General features: G+C 38.1%; 2 protein-coding genes across 7 annotated transcripts in view; one reads left to right on the top strand and one right to left on the bottom strand.

Annotated features, from left to right (window-relative positions):
- The first annotated feature begins 225 nt into the window (after positions 1 to 225).
- Positions 226 to 14344, top strand: ppp1r1c (protein phosphatase 1, regulatory (inhibitor) subunit 1C). 3 transcript variants are annotated; one of them, XM_034681317.1, is made up of 6 exons: positions 226 to 377; positions 2219 to 2276; positions 6104 to 6141; positions 6659 to 6713; positions 9185 to 9388; positions 10677 to 11010. In XM_034681317.1, exons 1-6 carry the CDS (start codon positions 297 to 299, stop codon positions 10730 to 10732), a joined length of 492 nt encoding a protein of 163 aa, XP_034537208.1. In that variant the 5' UTR covers positions 226 to 296; the 3' UTR covers positions 10733 to 11010. The 3 variants fall into 3 exon arrangements, with proteins under 3 accessions (XP_034537208.1, XP_034537209.1, XP_034537211.1); XM_034681318.1 differs by lacking the exons at positions 9185 to 9388; positions 10677 to 11010 and adding an exon at positions 13358 to 14344; XM_034681320.1 differs by lacking the exon at positions 10677 to 11010 and having other exon boundaries at positions 9146 to 9300.
- A 2387-nt stretch (positions 14345 to 16731) lies between these two features.
- nckap1 (NCK-associated protein 1) overlaps positions 16732 to 26524 on the bottom strand; it is a 35345-nt gene continuing 25552 nt past the window's right edge. For 2 of the 4 annotated variants that reach the window (XM_034682660.1, XM_034682657.1), the window contains exons 19-31: positions 26071 to 26210; positions 25417 to 25548; positions 24898 to 25116; positions 24640 to 24770; positions 24397 to 24494; positions 23929 to 24022; positions 22911 to 22993; positions 22352 to 22432; positions 22168 to 22261; positions 20721 to 20837; positions 19879 to 19988; positions 19373 to 19462; positions 16732 to 19073 (exon numbers count right to left, since the gene is read on the bottom strand). In XM_034682660.1, the coding sequence (XP_034538551.1) occupies positions 18957 to 19073; positions 19373 to 19462; positions 19879 to 19988; positions 20721 to 20837; positions 22168 to 22261; positions 22352 to 22432; positions 22911 to 22993; positions 23929 to 24022; positions 24397 to 24494; positions 24640 to 24770; positions 24898 to 25116; positions 25417 to 25548; positions 26071 to 26210 (1506 nt within the window). In that variant the 3' untranslated portion in view covers positions 16732 to 18956. The remainder of the gene's footprint in view (positions 19074 to 19372; positions 19463 to 19878; positions 19989 to 20720; positions 20838 to 22167; positions 22262 to 22351; positions 22433 to 22910; positions 22994 to 23928; positions 24023 to 24396; positions 24495 to 24639; positions 24771 to 24897; positions 25117 to 25416; positions 25549 to 26070; positions 26211 to 26524) is intronic. The other 2 variants (XM_034682659.1, XM_034682658.1) reach the window with 2 other exon arrangements.

Raw genomic sequence — 26524 nt, 5'->3', positions numbered from 1 at the left:
GTGTCAGAGAGCATGTTCAGAAAGTGCTGAGTGACTAGCCCACTATTCTTCCTTTCTCTCAGAGCAAGTCTGTCAATTAGTGATAATGGATCCCATCGGCCGAGGGGAGACCACTCCCTCCCTCGCTATTCCCTCCCTCCTTGACAAACACACACACACACACACACACACACACACACACACACACACACACACACACACACACACACACACACTCACACACATACACGCACACTCACACACATGCGCTCTCTCTCTTTCTGTCCGTCTTTCTTTCTATCTCTCAGTCAGTAATAATGGAGCCCAGCAGTCCGAAGAAGATCCAGTTTGCTGTGCCTCCGCTGCAGGGACAGTTGGACCCACAGGCTGCCGAACATGTGAGTGTGTGTGTCCCAGTATCTGAGCATGTGTGTGTGTCACTGAGTCAGGGTGGACAGTGTGGGTTAATGGATAAGGGGGCTGAATGGGGCTTCTATCTGTGATCTTGTGAGTCTTGTCAGGAATTTTCTGTGTGTGGGTGCAGACCAGCATGTGTGCATAAGTCTGTGCAATTAAAACTGCTGTGTGTATCTGGGTGACAGCATGTGTATTTAATGGGTCTTTCATATTTGAGTGGCCGTACATGTGACATGTTTGAGTGTTTTGCAAGCTGGTTTATGCTCAGGTCTATTTGCATACAGTTTTAATAGGCATTGTATGTGTTTGTCAGAGGGTGGTGCTGGGGAAAAACCCTGTAAAACTAGTTAACATTAATAAAAACAAACTATGATGGTTCATTCTATATTTCAGAGATATTTTGTGTAGCGACCATTATTTCAAATGTTTTAGAAACACTCAAACTGTTAGAAAAATCTTTCTTTCTAGCTTGTCTTTGTTTACTTTAGTAAACAAGTAGCTACTATTCGGAACGTGACTTCCCAGAAGGGTCAAGCTACATAATTTGGGTTTAATTCATCCCAATCAAGGACAATTTGTAGCTGACTGCAAAAAGTTTACGCCCAATCTCTTGAGGGGTTATGAGGCATAATGGGAAACATTGAATATAAGCTTTCTCACACAAACATGAGTAGGCAAAAAGTTCAGTACAGCACAGACGTAAAGCCTCCAAGAGTATCAGAGTTGCAATTCTCCTGACTGGCTCCTACAGTAACAAGAAACAGAAGCTTAAACATCGATGCAGGGAGTGAAAACAGTCCTCTCTATGTAAGGCTGGCTGTGCGTTGCTTTGCTGACGTCTTAATGAAGTGTTTAGGCGATGTAAAACGGAAGTTGTTGGTTCCTAAGGAAGCTGGTAATGAATAGTGACAGATGAGGGCCCCTCTGTGCCTGTTTGGGGAGCCCCTGTGTTGGAAACCGTCAGCATTTACAGAAGTCAGAGATAAATAGCAGTGGTTTTACAAGATACAATCTTGTAAACTATACTCCCCCCCCTCTTTAAAATGACAACGAACATTTACATTCCTACAGTGTGAGAACTGACCCAAGCAGAGGAAACTTGTTGGAGACGTTATTTTGAATAAACAAGAGATATTTGAGAGAAGTTTTGGAACAAGTGTTTGCAGGCAAAGGTTCACTTTTGATATCCAGAGGAATCTATTCAAAAGGTGCATTCACAAGCTACAATTTAAAAGAATGAGGACCAGCAGTGGTCAGTAAGACGTAATGTTCATTGTGCTGTTCTTGAAATTTGATGCTGGGCAGCCTTAGTTTTGAGGAGGTACATGAAATGTTCCTAATCTTGTTTCCATAAAGCCACAGGAGTGTGTTTAACTATGTGTTTTAACAATGTAATAATTGGGACAATAAGTTCCAGTAGGTAATTTAGATAACTTAAAGTGTGCTGAATATTGTGTTTTAAAAGCCTTATTATTACTCGGAAACCTGTCAGGTTAAATTGAAAAGTCAAAGATAGATTGTTAGAGGAGAAATAAAACATAGAACAATGATAATAAAAACGAAAACCCAGAAAGAGTAATTGACAACCAACAGCTGTTAAAACACTCAAATGATTGCAGTGACTAAAACGATGGAGGACAAAACAACAGATATGTTTTTGAAGCAAGGGATCATAAAGGAAATGTTCTTATACTTACAGAAAGAAATAAAGAAACGCCACACGTTTCGTTATGGAGGGCTGGAATGAGGACTTATCAAAACCCAGGGTTTTTAAAGGGAGAACTATTGAAACATAATTTTTGTGTTTGTTTGTTTACATCAGATCCGTCGCAGAAGACCAACTCCTGCCTCTCTGCAGATCTACAGACAACCTGGCACAGGTGAGAGCGAGAGAAACAGAGATAGAGATAGAGATAGAGATAGAGATAGTGAGTGAGAGAGAGAGAGAGAGGGGGGGGGGGGGGGGGGGGGGGCGGGGGGATAAAAGCAGCAGGGGGGATAAGGAGAGAGCTGAAAAGCGGCAGCTATAATGGAACCTTTATTAGATTTGTGCTGCAGCTTTTGGTAAGTGATCTCACTGTGCAGGCTGGACTGATGGATGCCTGAAGTGTGTGTGTGTGTGTGTGTGTGTGTGTGTGTTTTTGTGTGTGTGTGTGTGTGTGTGTGTGTGTGTGTGTGTGTGTGTGTGTGTGTATGGGAGGCCTCCAAGCTCTTATAAATCCCTGTACACAGGAACTTACTGATTGAATAATCGGCCTTATTCCATTTTTTTCACGGTGTAGTTGTATAAAGCTCTGCAGGCGCCTGAGGAGTTTTCTAGCAGACCATTTTTCCTCTTCTTCAAGGAAATCAAAGGACAAGACTGTTGGTTTTCCAAAACTGCAGGAGGACTGGAAATACAAACAGAACAGGACAAGACACTGATTTGGTATCTTAAATATTTAGACAGAAATCAAAGTGTTTGCTGGATTTTCATTCTTAATTTTGAACAGTCAATGGGTAGAGTGGAAGCAGGTGGCAGCTGTGAAAACAAGAACTGAATGTGCTCTCCTGACCTGAAACAAATACATTCACAGAGCCAAGTTTATGTCTGAGGTTGTTTTCAGTGAATTGCAGATGCAGTTGTTGTTTAGACTTCAATAAATACTTGTAATTTTTTCAAGTTAGCTAGCAGCAAAAGAAACGTGAACAAATCACCATAAATAATAAATAACAAAGTTGTTCTTTATGTTGACAGTACACAAACTCCTGCTGAGTCTTGAGCCTTTCAGCACATGTAGGGTTTTATTGGGGGCACTATCAGCAAGTGCCAAAAAGATCCCTGACTGTATAAATGATGGAGGAGGCCACTGAGGTCATCCATTGTATTTTGACTATATGAAGCCTTGAGTTTGTGATTTTGCTGCTGCTTTGTAGGATTTTTGGACCCAGAGTGATCATATTTAGATGAGAGAATAGTGCCGGAGAGGAGTAAGGGGTTGGCCCACAGATGTTACCAAAGCTAAACAGTTACCACCTGTAGCTAGTTAATTAGCAGGTGGTTAAGCTTTTACCCATATATTTCCCACAGGGTGAGATTATATTGATAGTAGTCACCGACCACAACTGGGTAAGCATCTGACCCAGGAAGCTAAGAGAGCTTCTCGAGTGTGACAAACTCAGCACATATTCGTGTGATCTCTGGTGAGAGAGGCGTGGGTTGATATTTAAAAGAAAACCTAGTCATCTCATCACTGCTGTTCACTGTAGTCTCTCCGGGAAAAGCCAGCTATCCTGACTTTGTGTGCATGTCAAGTAAAGAACTGTATAACAAACAGTGAATGAGCTAACACGCCCAGTATGGCTACTTAGTGTGAAAATATCAGTGCAACTCTGGAATTTTGCTCACTGAAGAAGCTTGATCTCAGTCCTCTATTATAATAAATAATAATAATAATACATTTTATTTATAAAGCGCTTTTCACAGAACTCAAAGACACTTCACGAATAGCACACAATAAAAGACACAATAAAAGAAACAAAATAGAAACACAGTGGATATAAAAACATTAACAGTTAAAAGCAGTTCTGAAGAGGTGAGTTTTGAGGTGGGATTTGAATGTTTGTAGGTTGGTGGAGTTGCGTATGTGTTTGGGGAGGGAGTTCCAGAGGGCGGGGCAGCAATAGAGTAAGTACTGTTGCCCCAGGTTCAATTATAGTCAGATTTGTGAATGAAAACATCCACTAACAACCCAAATGTAGCCATGGGGCTACATTCAGTGACTGAATAGGCTTTAAAGATGTCCAGCAGAAAGCCAGCCAGATCCACCTTTCACTTCAAGTGACCACGCCCCATAACTCCAATGCTTACTACGAATGAAACACGACGAGTCACTTGACAAAAATGCGATTGGAAACTTGAGCCAATGAGAGCAATGAAGAAGGTTTTATAATATTGGCTGCTACACTGGGTAGCTACTTTCAAAATCAAATTCATATGGATTCTGGTTAAACAAAATACATGGTAGTGTAGCATGACAATATTCATTAGCGAACACTCACCATTTACATGTAATGAGAGCTGCTGTCAGATCCTTAAAACTAGCATGACAGATTAAAGGTGTTCAACATTAGCTGCAGCCATCATGGGGTTCATGAAGATTTATCAAAGGAGGTGAAATGGTTGTGACTGGCCTGACTTGACTCAGGCCAGATGATAATCTGGGAACTCATTGAGTATCATCTGATGATGATAAAAAAAACTTAATTTATGGTCAGATGATGGAAAAATTGCGACTGTATTACATTACAGAGGTATTTGTGACTGTTTGGACTGTCCATGCATATAACCAAAGCTCCCTGAAACACTAATACTCAGACTACAAAAGGAAACCAGAACACTTTTGAAACCATAAATCGTGCCACGAGACTACAGATTCCAAATCTATTATCCATTCAGCTCAATATCAATCTATGAATTATCACTGGACTGATAATCTGTCTGAATGGAAGCGGAACCAGACACATCCTCTGAAGCAAATAAAAAGAGTGACAGCAGACTGACTGAGGGACAGTGTTAGATTCCCTGTTTTCTACGAATTTGCATCAGCAAATACATTTTGAAGGAATCATGATTTAAAATAATTTTTCCATTTTATAGCAAAAATATTGGCAGGTGGGCAACAAGGCATGCTGGGACAGTCTCCTGTTAAATTGTGGATATGGGCCAATGGGCATATTAAGATAAGATAAGATAAGATAAGATAAGATAAGATAAGATATTACTTTATTGATCCCCTGGTGGAGGAGGGGAAATTCTGTTGTTACAGCAACCCAGACATAAGTACAATCAAGAAGAAGTTTCAATAAGTAAAAATAAAATAAGTAAAAATAAAAAGAGATAAATAAAGATAGAATAGAATTTAGATATATACAATGCTACAAATGGAATTTAGATTAAATAGCAGTAATTACAGGCAGTATTAAAAAGGATTCAGTAGTGACAGGTTGACATGGTGTGATTATGGTTGGTAATGACAGATTAAGCAATAAATAAAATAAATATGGGTATGTAATATGACCGTGAGTTGTAGTAAACAATGATAATGTAATATATTTGTTCAGTGTTATCAAGATGTTGCATTATATATGCTGTCATAACTAAGCATACAGTTAGTACATACAGTTCATTTTGTACTGGAAAGGCTTTTATCATCAAAAATCTATCACAACTTGTTGAAGCTTCAATTAATATAACTAATGTTGGATAAACAATGTAAGGTTATTTTAGTGTGTTTAGCACATAAAGTAGTTTGTTCTGTTTGGCATCTGTCTTGTAATTCTGTAATGACCTAACATCTCACTAGCTGCAAAACAAGTTTACCTACTACGGGTACAATTAAAGTAACCTGAACCTGAACCTGAAATATCTAGCATATAAGTGAAGCGCAAACTGTAAATGCTAGCACGCAGACTCTAGTAAGACAGTACAAAAGTTTCTACACCTGCTTTCTACTCAAACCACCATCCATGCAAATCCATAGAGATACATATTAAGTCTTCTGTCAACAAAGATTGTCTGTGAACGTCATCGAGCAGCAATGCAATTGTCACCACAGTATCATTTCAAAAGCTGTTGAGCAGTAAATAAATGTGACTATTATGAGATGGGGTTGCCTGTGAGGATTACAAGACAGATCTTAATATTGCTGTCTCTTCTCTCCTGTAGATGTCGGAGATCAACACAATGCGAGCGGGGAGTCGCAGGTTTGTTTTGATATTTTTGTCAATGTACAAACAAATGCAGGGTGTGTCAGAGGATGAGCTTCCAATTTAAGATTCACATAGACACATGACCTCAAAGCTAAATATATGGTCTCCTACAAAACATCCATTTAAAATTAACAACACAATAATCATTTTTAAAATCTCTAAAATTGAGAATGTTATACACTCCTGAGTTTACCGGCTCAACTTGTACTATCAGATCTATTGAAGCAGATAAATAAAATCTCATGACTGATTGTTTGAGAAATAATGTGATTAAACTCTAAAACATGTTACGAGATCAAAACATGAGAAATAGTTCATTGCGTCAAGTCAGAAAGAAGATACTGGGCTTGATAAATAATGTTTTGTCTGGGAAGCTGGAGTTTCTCTATAACTTTTCTCCATAATGACATCAGGAAAATTAACATTTTGACATATTTGAACATTTCAAATCATTTATCTCTCTCTGACTTTGTGACTGTTTGAAGCCATGTTTTCTGTTTTTCCTTGTCAGGGCTCAGAAGCCTCTCAGAGGAAGCAGAGCACCTACGCCCCACCCTCCATGAAAGGTAAAAAAAAAAAGGCCTCAGAATATGCACAATGCACAACTGAAATATATAGAATCTGGTTTGCAGATGCAAAGCAGAAAAATCAATTTCCCCCTTGAGGAGAGGATTATGAGGAGGATTTACTTGGTGCATCTCAGGTCTCTCTGCATTCAATCTCCATTAAAATGTCACCCCTTTAATGGGAAAATGGAAGAGCAGAGATGTGTGCAGGACATAATGCCATAAACAAAAAAGATGCTACTGATAGCATTAAAGTGCAAACTAAAACATAAGGCAAGACTGATAGAAAGTAAACATATCAGTTGCACAAGTGCCTATAAACATTTGTGAAAAGGTCCCGGAGATAACAGCCTCAGAAAAGAAGCTTCCCATTGTGCACATCATTTCTAACACACCGTATGTCCTCCATGCAAAAGACCTCTTAATTTCTAATTATAAGCAACAAGTCCTGCTTCTATCTCCTTCAGATATTAGTAGTCATCATTGTCTGACTTAGGTGTGACTGTCCAACGAGCAGGACATTATTTTAGTATAAGAAATGCTAATGCAGTGATGAAACTGTTTAACATTCAGATTACATATAAATATACATGTCAGACATATTCTGAGCCCTTTTATAAAGTCTGTAATGTTATGTAGTGATGCTTTTATTGCAGCTGGATACACCCAGGCTCTGTCCTCCCCTCTTTAGTTCTGTGGTATCTATATGTTTGTTTATATACGCTTTGTTTGTTTTGGTCTATTACTCACTGTTTGTCTTGCTCTGCCTTATCTGTAGATATTCCTGGTTTTACTTCCACTTCTGTTTTTCTTTTTTTTTTCTCCTATATTTGTTCAGCTCAGATCAGTAGGTTCAGCTGGCAGGGTGATGGGGGATGGTGGTGATTGGGGTAAGGCGGTGTCTTAAATCGAGTCCCAAGTTAGCTCATTGAGTTGTGATTGTTCTGAGTCTTGGTGGGGCTGTGAACAAAAAACCCTATTTATTGGAAGTAATAAATTAATTTAGATTTAATATAAGTCTATATCAGTAAGCATCTCTCATAAAAGACATTGGTTATAATTTGTAGCTAAAAACATGAATGTAATCTACTACTGTTTTCTAGTGCTGCTAAGCATTTGCTTACTTTGTTGTTAGAAACTTGAACTAAATCTGTAAAAAATACAATTTAAACTTATTTCTATGACACAAAGAGCATTAAAGTTTCCACAGCCAGGCTGTGTTCAGCCACATAACCTCACCTTTCACTCATCTGACCATTCTGAACAACAGAACTGACCACACAGTTTTAGGGTTTAGAAGCATACTGGATTAATACCTAGCTTTTTCTCACATTAAATGTATAAAGTGAAAAGACAGCAAGAATATGAGTGTATGTTAAAGCATGCAGGAACATTACCACTGAAAGGCCTTAAAAAACTAAAACTTGATATGAATTCATTCTTGATTCGGAGCACAAATCACATCTGGCTGATTTGTGCTCGCAAACAAAGCTGTTCTAAAAAACGTATTGTCTGATAACAGTGGTCAAAGTTGATTTTATTAAATAGATCTCATCTATTTATCACGGCTAAGCAATGTTAGTATGTTAGAAGAGGTACTAGCGGTGTTGTTTACTTTAAGGTGACATATACTTTACATAAGTTTGTGTACTCTGTTGTCTCTGCAATAGTAAAACAGCACATACTAGACAGGAAAATGCTCTCCCTGCCTGATTGGTGCTTTTATCTCTAAAAGAGCTGTTGTTATATCATGATCATCATTTGTACTGAATAATTCATAAAACTGTTACAGAGCCAGAGGAAGCTGCTGCAGCCTTCCTGTTGAGCTCCACAGTTTACAGGGTGTATACATTCGTCTTCAGATACATTTTTAAAAAAGAGATATCTTTTTTAAAGAGAAAAAAGTATATGTATGAGAGGAGGGAAGTAATGAAAAAAACATATTCAATGTAAGTGTGAGTGCAGAGCTGATGTACTGAGTTGGTTCCGAGAAGTGGAGACAGTAAAAGCTTTTCTATTATTGATCCAGTCTGAGCGAGAGAGAGAGAGAGAGAGAGAGAGAGAGAGAGAGAGAGAGAGAGGGGGGGGGGGGAGGGGATGTGTGAGTGTGTGTGTTTCAACGTGTAGGCCTGTTAGCTAACAGGCTCATGAGTTACTGCCTCTCACCACGCTTGCATTTATTAATTTATCCAATGAGATTATCAACAGGGATTATTTTAAATGGAATAAAGTTCCAGTCTTTATCAAATATTTTAACTAAGTGTAAAAGATAGCAGGAAGAGCAACTGAACCTTCTCTTCTCATCTGAGGCTATTTTTTATAATCATTTTTTAATCCATTTTGTAAATTAAAGCTTTATTTTTACAAATTTATAATTATGTTTTTGTTTTGTTATTTTGGCTTCTCCTCTGTTTTTTTCAACATGTCTGTAGTTTGAGACCTGTCCACCAGAGGCGCTCTTCTCTCCCCAGAGCTTCAGCTGGGGGTGGAGCAGCACCTTCTAGGGGCGGGGCTTTGTGAGGCAGATGGCCAGCTGAGCCCAATCACAGCACAGCTATATGCAAGCGCTACTCTGTGGCCCAACCACAATGGGCAGGAAGAAGCCAATGGGAATGAGCCAAGTCTGCTGTTAGCCAATCAGGAGAAGGGCGTGGCAGAAAGCAACAGTGCAGGGGGTAAACTGTTCCTACAGAGAAATATTTATACACATTATCAGACAGTACACTCCAAATCAAATACAAATCTGTCAGCGAAACAGCAGTGTTTAAACTGTTGACAACACAACACTGAAACAAAATATGGGGTAAAACATAGAAGTACTACAAACCATTAAAGTCATGATACTTTTTTTAAGGTGTTAATCAAAGAGAATTTCATTTTTAATGTTAGATGTCAGCAATGACAGTAATTCAGTTACATGTGCATACACATTATATTCAGTGTTATGTGGCGTATACTATTGGCCCTTCTCATGCCAAATACATGCATAAGTATACATCAATGGACAAGTATACATACAGTATAATAACCACCTTCAGCTAGATATATCATATGCTCAACAAAACCTTGAAAAGCTAAATCAGCAAATTACAATATAATTTCCAGATAATTAAAAAAAAAATAGAATGATTATAAAATCCAATTAGGCAACCATCAGATTTGATCGGACCAATACTACACTTTAAGAAGTAAAATAATTTATTAAACGAACATGAAGCTTTTGGGAGGTTTGTGACTTCTAATGCAAGCTTCAAATTAGATATCTGCTGTTTGCTGGCTGGACTTGAAGTCAGAGCTGCCTAGATTAATTTCTGCCATTTTCCTGAGAGGACAAGTTGAATGTAAAAAATATGACTGTATAAAGTGTGCATGTTTACTACATCCCAGTTTATGTTAAAATCAAGGCAACAATTTCAGGAGGCCATCATAATGTTACAGTTCCAAATTTTGCATTGGCAGACAAAATACTGTTTGGAGTGGCAATCAAGTGCAAGCGCTTAGAACAAGAAGTCAAAGTAATGTGCATTGATTGAGTAAAGGACACTTATGTTAGTACTGTAATTTTTCAACCCTAATCACACTCTTATCTCTAACTTAATCCAGTATAGTTTTGGTTTTTAAATCTAACTAAACCTTAAACACATATTCTGCATGTTGAACATGAAAATGTAAAACACACAACTCACTGTTGTCTGTTCTGCATTGAAATATGGGATACATATGACATAGTGTCCACTGCTTGCATACTGTAATATTTCTACACACTCTATTATTCTACAGTTCATAAGACTAAAAAATCTCACACTTTTACACACACTCTGTATCCACACAGTCTGTTACTAATAATTCATTCTGTTTACCTTTCCATAACAACCACTTACAGCACTAACAGCTCTGTCTCTCCCTCTTTGTCTTCCCATGATTCCTTCAATTTCTACCCCCATCTCTCTACTTCTCTCTCAGATTTGTCATGCGACAACAGCAAGGAAGCGTCAAGTCCAGACTCTGTCTCTCGATAGCCACCTTTACTCCCTGTCATCTCTTTGCCTCCCAATAACTAACCTCCTCTCTCTTAGTCAGCGTACTTCATCTGACCCAATCAACATTACTGCTTTACTCCTGTGCTCCACATCAATACTGTACGCTCTGATTTGACTCTTCCTCACTTTCATGTGCTAATACAAACACACGTACATAGACATTTAAGTTAAATGTGGTAAATCTGTTAAATTTAATTACTGTGGGTCATGATGGTGAGGTTTTGCTTGTGAATAAAGATGTACTATATTCAAACGTTTACTGGATGTGTGAGCTTTTATCTTTTGGTGAAAGTCACATCGTTTTAATCCTTTATAATTCTGCTGAAACTAAACGTTTTTAAAGAGACTGAAGGTACTTTGAATGTTTCCCTACCTTTACATTGTTTGGTGGAAAACTTCAAAATGTGACACAGCAAAGACTTCACTGAGCACTGGGATTACTATTTAGAGATAAAACCTTTAAAAGTCTGAGGTTAAAACAAAGGTATGAGAAAGGAAACCATCATTGTGTTTGTGTGCACCATCACTTGAGGAAAATATACATTGCATTTCCTGCTGAGGAAAACATACATTGCATTTCCTGTTGTGTAATACATCTGTGTGACCCTGTTGTTTGGAGATCAGCATTCCCTGTCACTGCATGAACAGCTGAAATGTCTCTGTGTGTTTGTGAATGAGTGTGCGCCCCAGTGTTTTTATCATATGGGCCTGTAGAGCCTAAATATCTGCACATGTGCTGCAGGATGAAGAGAAGAAAGACACCTTAATCAGAATAGTATGGTTCTTCAGACTTTTGGAAATAATACTCCTTTTTAACAACATGTCCAGGGTTTGAGGATTTGAAAGTGATTAATTTCTTGCTGTTACACATGTTTTTTACTTCCAAGTGAAGTTTCATACAACATGCCGATGGAAAGGTGAAGATTTATAAGATAAGAAATATAGTTCAATAGATGTCTCCTCCGTTGTTATTACCTTGCCTGTCATTCTCAGAGTCTGGTTGTTATGGCCGTATATGGAACTACTTAACAAGGAGTAACGATGTGAAATGACAAAAAAATCATGGATGTATCAGGAGTAGTTTGAAATACTTTACTGAAGATCAAATATTAGGATTCATAAGGAAATGATACATATTTCATACCAAATTGAAAGAAAGGAATAAACATTTCAGTGTCATAGAGATAATCAGCCAAACACAGGAACATATCTTGGTAACTGGGTGCTTTACTCATGGAATGAATTATAACAGTGTTTCTGGCATGTCAATACAAAACACAAGAGGTCAAGTCTAGTTACATATGAAAAAGGAAGTACACTATGTGTAAAATGTAATGTTATTATCAGGTTGTCTTACACCCAGCTAAATACTTAACACTGATTGGTCGAACTTGTTGTCAGCAGTGATTCATTATGAATTAAAAGAGTGAAGCCAACCAGATCAGATGAGTTACATTTATAAACAATTAATTTCAATTTCTTTAGAGTGCACCAAACTTAAGATTTGTGGTTAATAACCAATCAGTCACCAGCAGAGAAATGCAGACAAGAGAAGGAAAACAGCACAGAAATTAGCAAGAGTTGATAAAACAAACAAGCAGGTCATTGAGATGAGCAAGAGATGTCAACAAAAAAGAAGACAAAATGAAGCAACCACAAACCACAACATGGTTTGGGCTTTAGCCATGCTACAGGACTGGTTGAGTAAGGAAGAAAGGCAAACGTTAAAGTCACGGCAAAGAGGACCTTATACCGGTGCTGCTGTTGAGAATCACAATGACAATAAAAATAAGCTAATATATTTGACTTTACTGTGAATGAAAATGTAAAGTTTAGTATAAGTAAAGCAGGATAATTTTAAGAATTCAACTTGAATTGAGAATTTTGAGTTTGATGTTTATTCAACCTGCCACGAGGCTGATAAGAATATCATTGTCATGGAGGCACTACCAGCTGTTGAATCTGAGGGATTATTTTATTTTATCTTTAGTTGGTTAATAAGCGTGATAATGCAAAGTGAGTGAGTGGTTATTAGAAACAGAACCCCTTCAGGACCCTCTCACTCTTTCTCATAACCACCACCCCACTACTAAATATATCCCCTGCTTTACAACAGATCATAGCAGTGTGTGTCTACTTGTATGAAAACTTTAAGTATCACATAAACAGATCTATTTTATCTACTCTTTTATCTTTCACTAGAAATACTCATTATTATATTGTAATACATTCTGTGCAATACCTTTTAAGTTGTAACTGGTAAAGGTGGTTAGTGTTGAATGTGTTAGTGGGTACTTCAGTCAATTCATCATTACATATTACGTGATGGCACTTTGTAAAAATGATCTGAACATTTAATGTAGTAGTGGAGAAAAAATGTACATTTTATGTTGCTTTGAAATGTGGAGCTGACGCAGAAGTGGAACAAAATGAGGGAATTTAATGAAAGTACCAAAAGAAAAACAACCTCATAACTGTACCTAAATACAGTGTTTCAGTGAATGTTATACTTCTGAAGTAAACAGGGTGAGCAGAGCACTATCAAAAATATTAAGTCATTTTTTTCAGTATTATTTAATTTGAGTTATCACGCTATCGTTTTAGGTAAGCTGAAAACTTCTGTACCTGAAGAGGACGAGGAGGAAACCAACACTCAGGATGGCTGAGCCGGTAACCTCAGCACAGAAGATGCTGCCATCTGTAATACTCTGGACAAACCAACAGACTGTGGCCTCCTTCTCAGGCAGAGCACCTATATGACTAGACATTCATTCAGTGGGGGAGTTGTATCAAGAGACAGTTGTAATCCTCTAACTAAAGTGGGCTGAGAAACTTACCAGCTGTAGTTAACTAACATGGAAGTAGCCATGGTGCAAAAACCTGACAGATCTCACTTCGTCAACTTAACATGACTCAGCAAAACAGACTACACTAATATATAAACCCAAAGTTTATTTCTAAACTGAAAGCAGACCGTTGTTTGCCCTGTCGCTCTGCTCACAAGGGTGGTGCAACAATTTCTCAAAAACAACTCTGTCTATACAACAGTTCAACAGTCTTACAGTCAACATGTCAAACTCCTGGAGCAAAACTTATTCTGCTGCTTTGTCAATTGGTCACTATCATTATTTAGTTATTTTTTCTCCCCTAAATTTCCCCCTAAGATAGAAATGTAGAAAAGTTTAATTTTATCTCTGGTCTATTAGCGAGCGTCTACTATCTGAGAGTTCAGTCAATGTCATATCTGCTATAATTAGAAACCTTTGGCCGACCTTAATTTAAGTTGCTTAAGTTTAGCAGTTTGAAGTTATTAACTGTCTTCATTTAAAGCTGCTGTTGGTAGTCGTGATATAAACATCAGATCTGAGAGAGATTTCTAATGTCAACACTACCCCTCCCCTCTCTGCTCCCGTAACCCCGCCCACAAAAGATTGTTGTGCACATAGACATATAAAGAGTAGAGTAGTGGCTGCTGGGGCGCAGGAATATGGCCGCTATCTTGGTCCGGTCATCCTACCCATAATCCTACCTGTAAACGTAAACTGAAGCAGCAGATACTCCAAGATGCCAGAGCACTGTGCGGCAAAATACCTAAACATACATCACATATATCACATATCAGAATATTCTATTACTGTTAAGCCCACTATGAATATTAAAATACGCCAAACCATATGTCCTGTATCATACCTACATGTATGACGTTTGCAGAAAAAAAAACCCTCGCATGAAAATCAGTTTAGTATTCAGCGAGTTATGATTGATTAAATGCCCCGACACTGAATTGCGCCTGCCAAACAGATTACACTGGAGGAGCGGGTGACCGGACCAAGATGGCGGCCCCACGGCTCCTCAGCGCCAATAGGTAGTAGCGGTCGATGTAGCGTCTACTCTTTATTATGTCTATGGTTGTGTGCATTCTCTGAGGAAGTAGTGGCTTCCCAGCCAATCAGGACAACGTAGTGGGGCCGCCACTCGACCAATCAGGACAGAGGGTTGGAGAGTCTCTGATTGGTCTGTCATAATGGGAACGAGGGGAATAATAACATTGCTTAATACATAGGCATTGGAAAACAGAGATTTCGCCATAATCTCAAATGACTTCTCTTACTGATGAGTACTGATGGGTATTATGACCTTTACTCCAAACTCAGCAGAAAAAAAGTAGATTTTTTTTTACACCATATCTACCAGCAGCAGCTTTAAGTGATGTTTTTGATGTGAGAGTTTGCCCAGCGAAAAGTTACAGACAAATATTAGCTTAAAACTAACCGACTGACTTACCTCAACATTGAGAAGTCAGTGCTAGCTAATTGAATGACAGTAGCAACACCTGCTCTTGTAGCCGTCCTCCATGATGGATCTATTGTGGGAGGCCATTGTAGCAATTCTTAATTTCGATTTCAATACTCTAAACCTCTCCTTGAAACAGTTTTGCCCTAGGTTACTCCTCTGTTCTACTAATAAACTGTCTTTAATGGGTTTTTTTGGGGTTTTTTTTTTTTTTACAAGTAATGGTCCAATGCAATAGTCAGTAAAACACTAAAAATAAAATGTAGGGTTTTTTTATTGTTAATTTTAAGTTTTCTTTTCACCTTAGTGTGGGACTGCTTTTTCTTTATTTGTGCCATACATAAAGTCTGCAACATAACAGTAGAACTGTAGGAATAATCATAACAGACGCAATAATCTGTACAATAAGCTTTCTAGCACTATGTTAAAGCCAATTCAGAAGCAATGTACTGTCATTATGAAGAAATCCAGGAAATACACTGATGCATCTAGTAACATTAAAGGCTGTACTCATGAGCATAGGTGTTTTAGTATTGCTTGTACTTACCTTAAGTTTGAAATGTCTGCTATTAAAGAAGTGCTTATGCTTGTTTGATTCCAAAATGCTCGTCACTCTTTTTCAAGCTTTAAGACAAAACAACTGTTTGACTTTATTGATGTAGAGTTTGCCATTTTAATTTTTATCACACACTGTTTTACTAACGTGACAGATTCTTTAAAAATGAAAGATAAATAACAGTTTAAAATTGACCAGCACTGGTTTTGACTTGTTTATAAAATAAACTGGATGAAGTAACAGGCCAGTAATGTTAATTGTTCTGTTTTTCTTCATGTCCAGTTAGACACAGTAAAGTGTAAGCATTGATTTATATGTCAACTACAACACATGACTACTTTCACGATATAAATTTAATTGTGGGTGCCCTCTAGTGGCTACTGCAAGTTATCACAACTATTCAGAAATAAATGTCAAGATTTCTTTATATAGATATTTTATGATATTCTCTCGTTTTTATCAAATTGTGACAGCTTTTCTGAAAACAAGTAATTTTGTGTCAAACCTTGAATAAAAAAAAGGGACTAAAAGGATTTCAGTTAATCTTGAGACTTCTGTCGAACCGCCTCCCTCCTCCACCTTGAATTTGGGCTGTAACTTCTCAAAAAAAAAAAAAAGGTAAAAATATAATTAGATTATAGGGTTCGTATAAACAGTGCCTACTGGTGAGGACTTGGTTCACTATATATAAATGGTTCAAAATAGCTCTAATTTGTCTTCCCAGTATGATACCAAAAATAAAGGTTTTAAAGAATTGATAAACACATGTAAATTCATCTTCAGTCTTTTGGTAATGACCTGTTGAATAACTCATTTTTATTAGCAGGTTTTATGACTTTCATAAACTTAGTGTTAATGGACTAATGTCAGACAAATAAGACTTTTTATTTGTTTTTTATTACCTCCTTTTGATATATTTGCTTTGGATTAGTTCAGATGACTTTTAAGTGGCAAAACGTGACACTTCAAAGCAGCCTGTTGACAGAGTCTCTGCGTCATCCTCAGTGTAATCAGGGTAAGACTGCAGTCACCTCATGGCATTAATAATTAAAACCGTTCTGCTCAAATAAAGCGCTGCCACACACCATGTTTTCACCTCACCTCACCTCAGCACAACGCAGTGTCACACTCACAGCTCAGGTCTGACACAGCCCTAAAGTTTATTTTGTTCATGTCATTAAGTTACACGGTGGAATCAGAGACACAAAAGAAGAGGTTAGAAAAAAAAACAGCAACCATTCTACATCCAACGGCAGAATGAGTCCATGGATCTGTCTTTACATGCTTACAATGCATACTACTAACTTATATACACAACATATGTAGAGTGGTTATCCGCAGTACTGTGCTGACCAGCCCAGTTTATTTTGTTTTCCTGCTACATAGTATTAATTTGACTTCACTTTCCAACTGCTTCAGTTAAACTTAAATAGATCGAAGTAAAATAGTATGCAGTATGAGTGTTCAGACAGATCCCTGGTGTTAGTAATACATCAGCAGAGGGCTGGCATAAAGGGAGCATGGTTTGTGTCTCATTATGTAGCCCTTTGCCATGCCTCAATGGAGAAAAAAATAAATCAGTCTGCACTTTGTAAAAGTTTTCATCCCTATGTGTTTAAAAAAAAATCCTGATCAACCGTGGCAAAACTAACTGCTTTAAATGCAAAGTTCACTGGAGGATGTCCCATCAACCACACTTTAGAAATGCAGTGAACACATCACCCAGGGTGTATTTACATTTATTTTAAGTCTTATTGCAGCTCCAGGTTTTTGTTTGTGAGATCAATTCAGCTTTTAAAGTTTCTCTGTGGAGGACTTCTTTAAATGTATGCATTTAATTGTACTCCTTGTCTATATTAAAGGTTCTGGACTGCGCATTTTTATCTAACCATGACGTGTATGGTGGAACCCTGACAGCTGCTGTAAGAGGTACCTTAGAGCAAGGCACTATCACTCCAGCTGCTTCAGTAGGGCCTGCTGCCTGCCCACACTATAAGGCTGCAACTGTAAAAATCAGACACAGAAAGCAAAATACCATCCTCTTTTCAGAGGCTGGAGAAAGCATTTTGTAGGTGATCATTTTTATCCGATTTTCACCACTTGAGGAAAAAAAAAGCAGAACCTACTGGACCTTGACTTTATCCAGAGTTTGACTTAAAACAGCTATAAAGAATATTTGCAGGTGTACTTTAGGTTTTTAGTAGTATTACTGAAGTTTATTGTATTTTGTTCCCTCTGTAAAAGTTCTTGTGTTCCCTCCTTTGTTTAACCGAGCTGCCGCAAAGTCAGGCGGATTGTTTCCATAATGTCCATCTTTAAACTCAACACTTAAAATGGCCTTTCACCCATTAATACCCAAACACTCCACCACTTTCAAGCCCTGATACACAATTTTTTAGTGTCAACACATTTGGCAAATCGTCATCATCATTGTCATCATCATAAAAATAACAAAACATAAACATTAAAAACAGACAAGTTCAGTTCACATCAAAGTAGAATACAGATATTATATCTTTACCCACAAAAATCTCATGTTACGACTAGCTTGAAAAAAGAAAGAAAATATCACCATGTTATACAAATGTCTGTGTTTAGAATGAAATGTTGAAAGATTGGTGTGTAAATGTATTTTGATTTCTGCTCAGGATGTCTGTCAGTGTGTATTTTAGTGTAAACTTACATTAACAAGCAACAACTCTTTCGTTATCAACACCAGGAATCCTCACCCACCCTCTTCCATAAAAGCGAAACAGAAAATAATAATAACCCACATCACATCATGTGCATTCCCAAAGTAAGCATCCAAATCCATCACCACATAAAAGTTGTCAGCTGGTCACTAAAATCTCAAATCTTTATCGAAAAATGGAACAAAAGAAAGAAAATATTTTAGTGTCAACTATATATATACTATATATTTATATTTTTGTTCTTTTATACCAACCAAACATATGGTATATTATGTGTTGCTATGGTTATGGTCCCTGGCAACATCATGAAAAAGTACAATGATTAAAATAAAGACACTGATCCCAACCTTCTCCAGCTAGTGTTTGTGTTTGTCTGATTTTTTGAATTATTGTTGATCTGCATTTTCTTTTAGTGTTCAGTGTATTGGTTGTGATCTTCTTTAAATATCACGCATTGTGTGCTTCAACATTTTTATGTACATGTCACACACTGATGGTTTCTTTTATCAGAATGTTAAGTTGAGGCATTTTAGGCATAGTTTAGTGTGTTAAGTTTGTTGTCAGTATGTGTTGCTAGTCTGTATTTGTTGTTGTGTACACATCTACACGCTCTGATGGTAAACAGTATGATGAACCTTTGTTGTGTGGTGTGTTTTTTTATCTATGCGTTAGCACTGATGCTCTGTTTGTAGACGGCGTGGTAGGCATTTCGCAGCAGGACGTAGGGGAAGCAGGACTCCAGCAGGTCCATGGTCAGGAAGGGAGACTCCTGCACAATCTGCAACACAAACCACATTACAGACTGTTGAATAATGTTGATATTTGAAGAGGTCTGAATTACTTTAAGCACAAAAATTGAATAAGCAGGGATCTACATTGCTTGGATTTCCCTTGAATTAGCCCACAAAGATAGATTTGTGCAAACCAGGATATAATCTATGAGCTAGCATGAAAACTAGCATGAATTTGAATGTAGCATTTCCTCAGGACTCCGTCAAAAAAAAAAAAAAAAAAAAAAAAAATCACACACTGGAGGAGCATTATGTTGCAAAGCATCTTTAGAGAGGTCTCTCTCACCATGTCCAGCAGGAGGTAAACAGATTCTCTGTTGCGCGTCGTCATCTTGTCCGTCTCCTGACCGATCTTAAGCAGGCTGGAGGAGGCGAGCTACACACACAGGCATTAAAAGAGAAACACGTTTGAGGGACAATTTTTGTACAAAAGGTTGTTTTAACTAAATTGTTATTATTTTTACAAGCACTGATTACATTACTAAAATGTGAGTAACCGACAATGTAATCAGGGCCTGTTTCCATCAACTACTTGAATTCTATGGTATCAAAGGGGATGTGACATGATTATTACATTTATATAAATATGATATTTTATTGCTGCCACAGAAGAAAGCATGTTGTAATGATGAGGTTACATGCCCCTCTAAGGTTGAAGTTATGATCCACCTGAGCCAATCAGAAATACTTTTACAGGGAGTCATGAACAAGCAGAGGTTGTCATGGCAGAATTGTGCTCAAGAGAAAAAAGGACGCTGATGACAAACTGTTAAAATCTCAAAATGTTCTCACAGCCAGGAACTCTTTGAGGCGGTCCTCTATGCTCCCCTTGTGGATGGTGAAGAGAGCAGCAGCTATCTGGTTGATGGCTTTGGCCAGGCAGTGGATGTTGTTGCAGTGGCCTGTAGGGGGCAGCAAGCACACACAGTTAGAAGGAGCATGAAGACATCATCTATACCTGAGTATCGAGTAACTCTGGTTTTATTTCTGACAATAGTGGCTATTTTTATGGATTACATTTCTAGGTGTTTTATGCTGCTATTATGTGTAAATGTGAGATGCATAAAAAGGATGGAACTATAAAGTGTTTGCGTAATTGGAATTCACAATGCACACCACAATGGTTGGTGTGCATGCACTGGCATCATGTATTAAGATGTGCTGTCGGAAAACCAATTGCTCACCATTATGCAGTCTGCATACTAACAATGGTGGAGCCCATTACAACTCATTATCCTTTTCAAATGTCCCTTATTAACAATGGCGCCTTTCATTTCAAGGTTGTTAGAAGGCAAGGTCTTGATAATTCATCTCTGAGTGACAAACCTCTTTGATAACTTATCAAAAGCCCTATCCAACTAGAATGATGCATCACTCTTATGCTTAATGTTAGGTGCATTTTACTGAATGGATCTTTAAGGCAACAAACAAAGTGATTAAACAGGTGACAGTTACTTAAGCTAAACTTTAAAATGTTGTTAGAAATAAATGTGTGTGATGAAATTGATGATATGGCTCTTGTACATACAAATGAATCAATCAGTGGGTACAAGGTCGATCTCATTTGCATGCGGATCCTTCTCATGCCGCTGACTCAGTGAATTATGTGATCTATGAAATGTATGATGTCTCACCTTCTATGGCAGGGCTGTACTGTGACATGACATTGCTTGCCAGTGTTGGCAAGGAAACGGCCACAAACACCATCAGCAGACATGCGATCTTATACTCCTCCTCTGGACTTATGTTCTCTGCACACACACACACACACACACACACAAGCTCTCATTAGGCATGTAATACTGCTTGTTTTATCTAAGCATTTCAAAGCCAGACACCTAAATATGATGCTTTTTCAAGAAAACTCCACCTAAAGGGCCAAAACAAGCCCCAAAGGTTTCATCTTGATGACAGCATATTGACTTTTGAGCCTTAGAAGCAGGAGTTGCAGAAAGTGTCTTATGTCTCAACTGATTTTTTTAATTGGTACCACTTCTTCTTCACATACCTATAATGTTCACAGACAAATAGATATGCACCAGTGTGATGAACAAAACAACAATGGCAGACTACTGACCAGTGTAGTGTGTAGTTTGTGATGATTGCGCCTCTGAGTTTATTAACGCTGTAACGAATGTTCATTCACCATCGTCTGCTTGTTCGTTTGTACTCACTGCTCTGTTAAAAACACCTTGATGGTGACCAGGATGTTTATTCACATCTCGGACTGACACGTTGTCTGAATGACACACACAGAAGGTTACTTGGAATATGGGCTGTGCTTAGGGATGGAAATCGAAAACCGGATCCGACTTAGTACAGTTTTCAATTGATCAATTCCATCGGAATTGTACACCTCAAATGTTATCGATTCTTCTTAACGATTCATTTCCCAGCACGACGAAGCTTGGGGTTCGCGTCGGGCAAAGTGGAGAGGGGTTCCATGTGAACATGTTCACGTCGGGGAGGCAAACCCCCGTCTACCTCTCCCCTTTGGGTCCCCTTACGAGGCCGAAAATAAGACACCAAGAGCGGGTAAAATACCTCCGCAATGACTCACGGAGGAAAAGAGTTTTTCCTCTCCAAATTCAAAGTCTTTTCATCCAGGCTCAAGGGGCCACATCCTGACTCACGTGGACGAAAATTAGGTCAACCTATTGTTCAGTATGTTCAAGTTGAATATGTTCATGTTTAGTCTTGTGCAGACATAATTTTGGAAGATATAAAATGGTTCCTTTTGGTGCGGAAGAATGTGTAGAACTACTTTTTTTCCCCTCCAAAAAATACTCAGGAATCGTTAGGAGAATTGATAAGGAATTGGATTGATAAGCAGAATCGACAATGGCATTGACATTGATTAAATCTTATCAATTCCCACCCCTAGCTGTAACGAATATTCGTTCACCATCGTCTGCTTGTTCATTTGTACTCACTGCTCTGTTAAAAACACCTTGATGGTGACCAGGATGTTTATTTACATCTCGGACTGACACGTTGTCTGAATGACGCACTCAAAAGGTTACTTGGAATATGGGTTGTGCTGTAGAGGAATTTCAGTTTATGTGTTTGTGTTTCTCTCACCACTTTTCTGTGAGGACAAAGCCACCACGAGAGCTGGGTCGATCTCACAGGGTAAACCTGCTGCTGATGACAGCTCGTAGACATTCATGGCCACCTGGAAAATTCAGACACACACATGAGACAAATCAACACAGACCTCTTGTGACAAGTTTATTATATATTAATGTCTGAAAATGTGTTTTACCTTCATGTCTGTCTCTCTGGGAATGTGGTCTTTGAAATCCTCCACTGAACTGACCAGGAAGGGAATGTGACAGGATAACACCTGGAGAGGGTGAAGCAGAGACAGTCGAGTTAGAAAGTAATAAAGCCTTGATTTTCTGAAAAGGAGGATTCAAAGACAAGCAGAAAAAAAGAGGGGTTTTTATGCATGGTTTAATCCGACCCCAGTGTATTTGCCTTTTGGGTAAAATTTGATTCAACAACATGAAAGCTGTATACTGAAACAAAACTGGATTGGAACCTCTCGTAGAGTACGGTCTCTTTCTGATCTGTTAGCAATTCTCATTTAATTGGACATACCATCAATATTAAAAGTAAACAGTTATGAAATTGTATCATCAGTTCAATGGCTTCACTTTAACTGTATTCATTAACATGGTGAAAAGTAGAAGATCTGCTTATATCATTTGTTTCTAGTTTTACAGTCGTATCAATACATGTGGTCGATTCACAGATTCCTAACACTACTATGCTTTTAATCAGTGAACTCAGTGAGTCCTGTTTGTGCGTGCTTGTCTTACGTCTCTCAGAGCCTCCTGAGCCAAGGAGCGGAATGACAGGATGACTCCAATGATGGTCATCCTCTTCAACACACTGTCCACAGCTATAAACACACAAAAACTAAAGTCAGTCAAGCTGCAACTGCACAACTAACATAATGGTTAGAGACATCTGTATTAACTGCAGCATCAATCACACCACTCATCTGCACTGTTTGGGAAAGGTTTGTGTTGAAAGATACAAGTTCTTTTGAACTATTCTGCTGGATGGCAGTTTTTAAGATTAATTTTCTTTCAAATATCCTATGTCAATTTTGATAAACACACAAAAGTTTCACAATCAATGAACGGAAAGAAATGATTAAAGAAATGTATTGAATAGAACAACTGACTTTCTTAATAAGACATTCAACAAAAAAAAGGTGAAAAATATTAGAAGAACTGGACAACTTATATGAATGTGTAATTAAGTCTATATTTTCATGTGTTCTGCTGTGGAAATGCCTTTTTTGTGCCTCCTGTGGACAGCCTTGAACTGACAGGACCTTAAGGATTCTAAAGAAATTCTCAGACACGTAAGAACTGAACATGCAGGCTGTTGAATAACACAGCTGGCCACTCCACTATTTGTTTGTTTTTCTTCTCTCTGTCCCTTACTATGGTATATCATTTAGAGCATTTTACCTCACTCACGAAGACCCTGTCTGTCTTATATTCTCAGTATTGTTGTAAAATATTTGTTAAAAAACAAGAAAAATAAAGTGTAAAAAAAAAAAAAAAAAAAAACCTGCCACAAAAGTTTCTTATAAAATCTTTAAAATCAAAGCTTTTCTTTTTAAATCAACCCTGGGAAGCTGTCTTCACATAAGTAACAAAAGTCAGGCAGCAGAGTGTTACAATGAAATCACTTGTTTCGGAGTGAGCTGTCAAGTGTTATGTGGCATTATGTTTCAAGGTGTCCCAGTGGTAATTAAGCTGTAATGAGATGGTGATATGTATATGCTGTATGTGTGTCAGTGTAGTTGTGTGTGAAACTTACAGGTGAGTTTCTTGAAGAGGGCAGCCATGTGTTCTGGTTTGTCAAAGCTCGTCCTCATCTGGGTCAACACCTCCATGTTTTCAACAACCAGTTTCTTTATGGATAATTGACAACACACAGAGTTAGCAGCAGATCAGATATGACTTCATTCCAGAGTACAATGGTGCTTTTATTTTCTGTTTTAAAGAAAGACATTCAATGTTTGTATTTGAGGTACTTTTGTTGAGTTATAGTGCTTTAAATTGCACTTATATGTATCTTATCAATGAACAACATATGTACACTGCCAATCACATCATATAACTGCAGGATATTTATTTGGAATAAGGGATTCTTTTCTGCATGGTAATGATACATTTTAAGTTTTTCAAATTTTAATGTTTTCTGCATTACTACAGAAAAGCTGTTCCTTAAATGAAGATCAACATTTTATTTTGAATGGACATGTCTGTGACTGTACTTTTATACCTTCAGTTCAGCAACCTGTGATGAGATGTGCCACATTAGACTCTCACTGAGGAACTTCATACCGTATGGTCCCAAAAGCTCTGACAGGGAACGCATCTCTGTAAAAACACACAAACAATAAGACATATTACAAGAGATGTTTAAATGCCAATAACAGTAAGACTAAAATCAAAGAGTGCGTTTGTTCAACAGCAATCTGTCATTTTTAAGTGTAAATGTGAGAAAGTTTGTACGTTTTCATACCAGAGATGTCAGAGTACTCCTCAGCGTTGAAAGTCAGCTCGTTCTCTGTGGGCAGGTTGACAAAGGCCTTCATGGCAGGAAAGTAGGCAATGTGTCCATTGCTAACCTGGCGGAGCAACGTCTCCAGGTACCTAAACACACACAAATACTTTCTCAAGGCAGGATCTGAGAACTTTTAGTGATTACCTATAGTCTTTGAATATACTTCTGCTGTAGATGCTGTACGTTCTCAAACTGACTGGGCTCATTGAAACGTACCAGTTTGTGTACAGGCTGGTGATGGTGGGCTCCCCGTGGCTGTCCAGGTGCTGTGTCTGCTGCAGGAGGACGTTGTTAAAGACGCGGGTGATATCGATGGTGACGTAGTTCTCTATGGACTGAAGCACCGTCATGTAGGCCCTGACACTTGTCAGCAGCTCACTGGGCTTGGCTATCTCCTGAGTAGCCTGGTTGTACATGGTCATCCCCACTATAGACCTGGAGACAGAGGCAGTGAGACCATCAGAGATACACAAACACAGAGGTGTGGGTTGATTTAACACATTGATGTTGATGTTAAATCTCTTTTTTTTGGGGGGTGCTGTGAATATCTTGCAGGGGCTTTCCTAAACTCACTTATCCTTTTTAATTATTTGGATCCAAACATGCTTAATTATCTAAAAGTAGATCACAGATTATACACAAGATTTACAATCTGTCATTATTTTTAATCATGAATGTACAAAAAATACTTATAAACAGAAGTATTTGTGTTTGATCTGTGTGGTATTTGCTTACTTGGTAAATCGGATCTCCAGGTGTGAGGTGAGGTACTCTCTGGGTGTGAATGTATGCTCCCACACCACCAGGTTGGGAACATAGTTTATGGAGAAGCAGAGTTCAGATAGTGCTGTGTGGAGTTTATCCAGACTGGGGAGAGGAAAGAAAGGAACAAAATCACGGTCCACATGGATTCCAAAAGATACAACTAAACATGAATATGTTCAGATGCTACAAAGACCAAGTTTTTTCAAACTCATTATTAAGAATTATAAGAAGATCATAATTATAATACTAAAAATGAAGTAGGCGAAGAAATATGTAGGTGACACTTTAGAAGCCTCTACTTTATACACGAAACCTCTAACACAGATGGTTAATGGTGATCATCTCATCTTAATGTTTGCACAGTGTGATCTGAAAAGTATCATAACCAACAAAGTAACCTCTGAATGAGGATAAACAGCTAAATATAACTGTAATGATAACTGATCCTTGAAAAGGAAGATGATTAAACATGGAAATGGGAAACTAATAATGAAGACAATGATGGTCATTATCTATAATTAATATCAATGAAAGAGAAAACAGTAATTACTCATTAGCACAAGAGGGCAAAAAGAACAGAGTTTTATCTTGTTCTGCAGTTTGTTCTCTGCCTATTAGACTCACTTGGTGACCAGTAGTCTGTTCTTCCTCATGCTCTCCACTCCCGGCTTCTCTCTCTCAGGCTCTCCCTTCTTCCCCGTTGCCTTCTTGCTCTTCTTGTTCACGGCCTGGCTGATGGTTTTCGCACAGTGCTTTGGGAGCAGCTACAGAAAAATAAGTAGAAGGAGAAAAGAACGTTTTAAAGTATTCGGCAGGTTAGATGATGCCGATATTTGTAAAGTCTGAGGCATGGAGATGATGTTGGTAGATTTGGTTTATGAGATGTTAGCAAAGCAACACAGTTCATAAAATAAACATAGCAGTAATGTCAGACAGCCAGCTTGGATCCACTGATTTAACTCTATATCTTTAAACATCAAAATAAGTTATGTTTAAGCATATCTCCTCCTGCCCAGAAGTGACTCATTGTTTGCACAACATCAATATTTAATCTGATTTGCTGCCTCTGTGAGTGCCT

This window comes from Notolabrus celidotus, chromosome 4 (genome assembly GCF_009762535.1).
Source record: "Notolabrus celidotus isolate fNotCel1 chromosome 4, fNotCel1.pri, whole genome shotgun sequence".
NCBI lineage: Eukaryota > Metazoa > Chordata > Actinopteri > Labriformes > Labridae > Notolabrus > Notolabrus celidotus.
Note: the sequence above shows the minus strand (reverse complement) of the source record. Positions and strands in the feature narration are given on the sequence as shown.

Bases quoted from the DNA above. Each gene is read 5' to 3' on its own strand.
- ppp1r1c (XM_034681317.1), top strand. From the start codon at position 297: ATGGAGCCCAGCAGTCCGAAGAAGATCCAGTTTGCTGTGCCTCCGCTG. The intron at 2,277-6,103 runs GTGAGAGCGAGA...TCTCTCCTGTAG, and splicing joins CTACAGACAACCTGGCACAG to ATGTCGGAGATCAACACAAT. The intron at 6,142-6,658 runs GTTTGTTTTGAT...TTTCCTTGTCAG, and splicing joins ATGCGAGCGGGGAGTCGCAG to GGCTCAGAAGCCTCTCAGAG.